Source organism: Sylvia atricapilla, chromosome 4, assembly GCF_009819655.1.
Source record: "Sylvia atricapilla isolate bSylAtr1 chromosome 4, bSylAtr1.pri, whole genome shotgun sequence".
NCBI classification, from domain to species: Eukaryota; Metazoa; Chordata; class Aves; order Passeriformes; family Sylviidae; genus Sylvia; species Sylvia atricapilla.
In genome coordinates this window covers 46422821-46430041 of record NC_089143.1, presented here as the reverse complement: position 1 = coordinate 46430041, position 7221 = coordinate 46422821, and the positions used below count along the sequence as shown (strand labels likewise).

General features: G+C 43.6%; 1 protein-coding gene across 4 annotated transcripts in view; it reads right to left on the bottom strand.

Annotated features, from left to right (window-relative positions):
• Positions 1–1125: 1125 nt before the first annotated feature.
• Positions 1126–7221, bottom strand: part of SLC20A2 (solute carrier family 20 member 2) — a 31324-nt gene continuing 25228 nt past the window's right edge. For 2 of the 4 annotated variants that reach the window (XM_066317793.1, XM_066317796.1), the window contains one exon: positions 1126–1747. In XM_066317793.1, coding sequence (XP_066173890.1) covers positions 1589–1747 — 159 coding nt within the window. In that variant the 3' untranslated portion in view covers positions 1126–1588. Of the gene's footprint in view, positions 1748–6830; positions 6923–7221 lie in introns of those variants that run through there. The other 2 variants (XM_066317794.1, XM_066317795.1) reach the window with 2 other exon arrangements.

Below are 7221 nucleotides of genomic sequence, written 5' to 3'. Positions count from 1 at the left end.
CAAGGAGTAGGCTTTAACTGCCTGGGAGCCTTCCCACTACAGCTGAGTAACACTCCAAAAACGCAAGAGGCAGTTAGAGGGGCTGTTTATCGTTTTATTATAAATTTGGTATGAATGACCAATGGAAAAATCACAATGGAGTACCAAGAACATTTTATCAAAATTTTAGCAGCATTTAAACAGTAACAGATTCCCAACCTCCTCTGGGCACCCCTTGCCCTTTGCCTCCCACCCACAAATCAGTAACCTCCACTCAAATGTGCTTTCCAAAGGCATGCAGGGGATGTAGCTGGCCATTTTCCCCTGAGCTGCCGTGAATAAATATCTCATCCCAAATCCTGGTTACCATTCAACCTTCATCCACACAGGGCCAGGCTCCCGGCCTCTCTTTGCTGTAGGCAGCACAGCAGGAGGCTGGCTGGCTGTGGCTGGGATGGGACTTGCCAGGGGGGAGGCAGCACCTGCTCACATCCTCCCCTGCATGGATCAGCACTCCCGTGGGCGCCCATCACCTCCAAGCACAAATGCAGGGCTGAGCCCTTTTCCGCCCGCTGCTGCCCTTCACTGCTGTACGCGGGGGCGCCGTGTGCTGCACGGCCCCGCTGCTGTACCTGAGAGTGTGTGCCTGTGTCGGGATGGAGAGAAGGAGGGGAGGCTGGCGGCTGGCCTCCTGCAGGGATCAAGAGCAGGGCAACCGGGAGCTGAGACTTGAAGGGGAAAGGTAGAAGGTGAGCAGTGAGATACTCAAGTATCAACCCACAAAATGAAGTCAGTTTACTATCAGCTAACGTGGAGAGCCATGGGCTGCCTACTAAGTCACGAGAACTAATTTTTTGTGTGCGCTTTTTTTTTAAAGTTACATTAAGACATGAACAGTACTATCCCAGCCACGCTGGCTGGAGCTTGGTGAAAACAACGTTGAATCAGAGGTGGGGAAACACAACACACGTGGAGACAACAACATAATATTGGCAAGCTATTCCCCTGCTTCTTTGGTACTTCCTAAACTTTCTTATCCAAAATATATAAGGGAAATGCACCATTTAAAAGTTACTGTTCATAAGTATTTACACAGCCATAACCATCACGCTATGATACACGAAAATCAGTATGATATGAACAAAGTTATTTTATGAAAAGCACTTCTGCACATTTTATTTTGTTCCAGTATCATAATAGCTTTAAAAAATTCATGTATTATGCAGTCCTGTACCTCGCTTCTTCTTATATCAAATGGACAAGAAACATTTCCTAATCCATACTCTTCTTCAAAAGATTAAAAAATAGCCACCAAAATGATATACTATGTACAAATTTTACTAAATATTAAGTTCTAGGCAATTATTTTCACCCCACTGATGATATAACTTAGGTATTGTTACCTACTATATGCATATATATTTCTTTAATATATAAGAAATGGCACCACATCACCATGTCACCAATATGACACATTGTTATGTACAGTAGATAAGAAGTTAGGTATGGAAGATGGCTCCTCTCTGACTGCTTCTTTCACGGGAACACTTCTCCCATCGGTAGTAGCTTGGCCATTTCCCCATTTCCCAGCAGAGGACGCTCCTCAGATTTAAGGCAGGATCCCGTACATCAGCAGGGCCATCACCCCGGCGCTGAACAAGCCGGCCACCGGCACAGTCACGAACCAAGCCAGGAAGATGTTGCGGAAGAGGCGCCAGTCGACGGCTTTCTTGGAGCGGATCCAGCCAACAGCCACCACGGAGCCAACCTTGGGAGCGTGGGGAAGAGAGAGGGAGACGAGGTGTGAGGGGCAGGTCTGAGCACCTGTAACATGCCCACGGCCACACCAATGCCAGCCAGCTGATACCAAGCAATGCTCTGAGATAAAGAAGCCCCTGAGGTGGCTTCTTTAGGAGGAACAGAACCCTGTGGTTCTGTTCTGGTGTGGTGGCAGGAGGGTGACACTTCAGGGTACTTAAACCTTTGCTTTTCAAAGTTCTCCTGACTTTCATGGGTCTTGGGGTCAGCCAAAGGCAATAAAATATGTTGGTGAGTTTTTCTCTGCCCTGCTAACTCCTTGAGGCAGCCCTCTACCTGACTCAGTCCACAAGGGAGAAAGCAAGTGTCCACTGACTCTGGCCTGACTGCAGTTTAAATCAGGAGAACACCAGGAAGTTGTTTCTAAGGCTCTGCTGGAGAGCATTGCATGGGGCAGGCCAGGATAGCTAGTATGGTTCCTGTCTCATCTGCCTGTCCTCTTGCTGGTTTGGGATGCCCTGGCTGTTTCCCCAGCAGCTGCGGAGCCTCTCTGTGCAGCTCACAGCCCCGCATACAGTGCTGACTCAAAACACCACAGCCATGTTCCAATACTGCAGGCTACAAACAGGATGGCAGTGGCAAGGTAAAAGCAGCTGAGTGCACCATGTGGCAGCGATAGTGGCTTGACAGAGGGCAAACAGACAGTGCAGGCTTAGAACCAGCACATCAAACCATCAATCTGAGCCCTGTGAGGGAAACCAGCCCTCCTGGACCAGCTAGCTAAGCAAAGCTAAAATCCTGTCTTGCAGACAAAGACACCAGACTAATACTATAAGGCACACAAACTTCAGAGACCAAGAAGATGGTGGGGAATGGATAAAACACCAAGATATCCTTCAAAGACATTGCTACCAGGGCAGCTGGGCAGGTCGGTGTTTTTTTTAGACAAAACACACTGTGTTATGGGCAAAGCTGCAACCTTTTCTTCCTTCAAAGGTGTTTTCAGTTCATAAGCTCAGGTATAAACCCAGCATATCAGTTTTTAAGAAAAAAACATGACTGAGAAAAACATTTTTAATGAAAAATGATACAAAAACTTCAGAAAGACTACGTTTTCTTTCTGCCCTGGAAGTGCTTTCCATGCTGTTAGCAAAAATAGTGTAAGTCTATTCAAAGTGCACGGTAAAGCAGCAAGAAATGTGGAAGAGATATCCTGTTTTGAAGGTAAGGAAACTCCAAGACACAGCTGGGCATGTGCTCCCTGAAGTGCCATCCCTGCCTCCCTGCTTATTTTCTTAATGAGAGTATCAGTCCCTGCCTATAGATCAAAAGACAGGCTGCTCCCCTTGTACAGAGCCAGGAAAACTATACATGCCAGGAGTACAGGGAATCAGGGAAAGACAGCATGAGGATATCAAATCTGCATATTTTGCTAACAGCTGTTTAGCTTCTAACTACTGTGTAACGTTTCTTTTTGGAAAATAATTACTTGTGAAAGACCCTGTAACTATAGGGTGCCTCTGACAGAAAAAGGGAAAACTAAACTTGATATTCTATGACCAATAAGGCCTCTGTTGAAAGTTTGACCCAGTAAGGGAATCTGTTAGATAACATTTCATCTGAACACTCCTGGAGTGCACAATATGCTGTTCTGTAATTAGGAGGCGTAAGTGTATTTAGGAGGTGGAGGTGTATCTAGGTGAAGAGGAACCCCACACTTGTCACTACATCAGAGCATTAACCTAAGGAAACAGCATTTGGGTTTTCAGCAGCTCAGCTGTTAGGCTCATTTTGTGTGTCCTTAGCATCTGCCTGTCATGCTTGCAACAAGAACTATTACTTATTGAGCAATCCTGCAGTCTACGTATGCTAATCTCCAAGTCCTTCCTGAAATTTAAATGGTATCAGCAATGATGGCATTGGCAATCTGTTTTAAACATTATTAAAGTTTAGTTTATTAATAGTGATTTTTGATGGACTAGAGGTTAGGAGAGTAGCTAATCCTTGGGTGTAGGCACACTACACCTTCTGTAGAATTTCAGATGATATCTACTTTGAGATTGGTTTGAAACCAGTGCAGTTTGCCTTCAGTATGCTCTGCTTACAGCATTACAGAAATGCTTTTGGCTCTCTTGTTCCTGTGCAATGGTGTATAATAAGAACACACAGAATATGATAATTCAATCATAGCAACAGAGAATATTTTTCAAAACCGCAAAATCATAATGGCAAAATGGAGCTGACAGAATGACCTCAGCAAAGTCACTTTTGCAGAGGAAAAGCATTTAACTGCTGCACTCTTATTTTATCTGTACATGAACGCACTCTGTTACAGCTAAGAAATGCTTATTTCTAGATCTCTAATCTGAGAAGAAATAATAGGCACTCTAAGACTCAGTATGATCATTTCCCCACCTGGGCAGCAGAAAGGGAAGGTATGCATTCACACCACACTGGCTTTTCAGTGCTAAATCCCAGGAGAAGTTGAATTGGTGCAGCCAGAGTAATGTGGCTACTGCATTCTGACCCACAAATTCCTTTGGAGGCTCAAAAGATTAGGTCTTTCCTCCAAGGCCTCTTGACTTGGAGGCTTTCAAGGGTCTTTCCTCTCCCCTTGGACATGTGGCAAAGACGAAGGTGTAGTTCAGCAGGCACTGAGAGTGAAAATGCTGCTTGGCCATAGATGTGGGATAGGCCCATCAGGCAGTGACTACTTCATGCAGACCAAAGGCTCTGATTTAGGACCAAAGGCAGATCCTGATCTGAGAGGGCTTGACAAACCTTCCCCAGAAGCTAAGTGCTTTTATTCCTGCTACCAACCTCCAGTTTTCCACCACATCTGCGACAAGATCTAAAAACTGCTGCTCAGAGCTTTCCTTCATATTTTGGCTCCATTTTTCATTACAGTCTACTGTTTCAACTCAAAGAGGTTTCCCTCCAACTCTGCTGTTCCATGCTGCTCTTTATTTGCCATCAGTTTATCCAGCTGCTGCACATTTGGTTGACTGACACCCCTTCAGCAGGGCTCCCACTCAAGCAAATGCTACATCACAGTGAAGCAAATATTGAGGAAAAGAGTAATTCCCAATCCCTGATGCTGGAGGCTCAAGATCAGGCTCACCTCAAACCTGTTTACTTCTGGATTTCTAAGGCAAAATATATTTTCTGCTGATTTTTTAGAAGGCATATTTGACTCAGTGGCTGACAGTACTTTCAGCAGGCATTTTCACATGAAGAAAATGATACTTAACAATTCTTCTATTCCTTCCCTGTGCCCTCGAAGAAAACAAGGAACACAAGAATACATCCATTACAAGTGTTTGCTTTATCTTGTGTTGCTCATTTAGAATCTTTCAACTCAGGATCTCATTTTGCTGAAACACAGAGTCGGTTATAATAGCATGACATCCCTGGAACAGTGTAAATAATCCTACTGCAAAGTGGATCTTCCCATTAAGAATGATCCATTTAATGAGATACAGCAAGCTACAGGGAGCAGGCACAGACTAACCACATTAGCTGCTTTTATGAAAGTCTTTTTTAAAAAGAACTATTTTGCTCTGCAGTTAGAAAGGACCAAGCTCTTTTAGCTGCATTGAGTGAATGAATACCTTTCTCATTAGCTTATGGCTTCCAAGACATTTTCTTTTTAAATTCAGTCTATTTGTTTGGACCAAAGTATGTTTTCTCTTTTACAACAGTTGGCCAGAAGTGTTTCAGGCACACAACTGGGATAATCAAAGCTGTATTATTCTCCCTGGCAAATTCTTCATCATGCGTTTGATATACCAGTCAGCTTAAAGGGAGGTGGTTTCAGGCTAGCATTTTTAGAAGTGGATAACATTGTTATTATTTCTCCCCTCCCTGCTTGATTTAGAGGAACCAGAGTTCTGTCAATGCCAGGAAATCTGAACAGCCTTTCAGAGCAGCTCGGTCTTGGCTGCTTCCCAAAGAGCACCAGGGTAGAAGAAATAAACGATTTTGCAATAGAGGAAGGCTTTCTGAAGAAATGGTTTTCACTAGAAAAAGGCCAATTGAACCAACTTTGGGCATTTTGCAGGATGTGTGGATTTCATTGACTCTTTTACTGGAAAGCAGGTCAATGTCACAGGCAGGGCTGCCAGGCTTCTTGCCAGTCTGCCTGCCATGCCATGGAGCAGTTATTCCCAGAAACCTGACTGCCTCAGCCAGGGGCTCCTCACTCTTCAGGGTGCAGTAGTGAATCCTACAAGGACTGTCTTTTTTTAGGGTTTGGTCTTGGTAGCATGCAATGACACAGAGGGACTGCCATTCTGGGGTCTCTCTGATTTTGGAGGAGCTTGCCCACATCCTAACAGAGGATCAAGCTTCCTAGAAAGAAACAAACAGCTCTGCATGTGCAGGAGCTTGAGAGCGCATGGAGAAACAGAGAAAAAAAGATGGGATATTTGACCTGAGAATTTCCTAGGGAACAAAAATTCCAAACTCCCATTATGTTCTTCCCGTAGTGTAAATGTCCACATGCTTCCTCATGACTACAAGCTATATAGATGTCTTCATGACATAATTAAATTGTGCTCATTACCCAGCCTGTATCTATACTACAAAGTGGTCTTAAAAAAAAAAAAAAAAAAAAAAAAAAAAAAAAAAAAAAAAAAAAAAAAAGAACACCACAAGAAAGCAAAGTACCTTGTTCAAAGGACTAATTACAAGGGCCAGATTCTGTATTACAATGCACAAAAGTGAGGACAAGTTGGTTTAAAAGAAGAGAGACATTAAAATATTAGCTTCATGATGTAGCAGTGTTTTTCATACAGGTGGTTCCAAAGTACACATAACTGGGTTCACACAGACTACGAATCTACGCTATTTTAATATGCCTATGTTAGTTCAATACAACCAGGTAGGGGTGAAAGACAGTCCAGACTTTTGTGCAATTCGTTACAATGCTGACTTTGCTTGGCTGTACTGCCTTTAGAAGTGAGCCCTGTTATTTTGCGGTCACAGTCTTCAGGGCATGGCACAGTGAAGGCAATCTGCAACAGTTGGTATCTCCCAGATTTTGTTATGGTTTGTCCTAGTGATGTGATTTACTGATAGTATCACTGCAAACTCCAATACCTTGCAATGGGTGGAGCTTATTGGAATACCCACATTTGAGGCTACAAGTACCGTTAGCGCACACATTACTTCAATGCAAAATCCACTGTGAAGAAATAAAAAAAAAAAAAAAAGACAGATGGAAAACCTGTAGTAAAAGAGTTATATGCAGGAAATCCCATGCCATGCACTTATCAAGAAAGTCAAATATAAATGATGAATGGTGCGCAGCCTCTGAACAAGGGAGAAATGTTACCCCACCAGGTTCAAATGGCACTGTCAGAGGAAACCAGGCTCTTCCTTTCAATCATTTGCTTTAAAAGTGAGGTCATACTTTCGTAAGCGCTTTTTTTCTTCATCAGCAGCTATGGAGTTTTAGCTGTGGCCAATTCCAGTGACCTCACT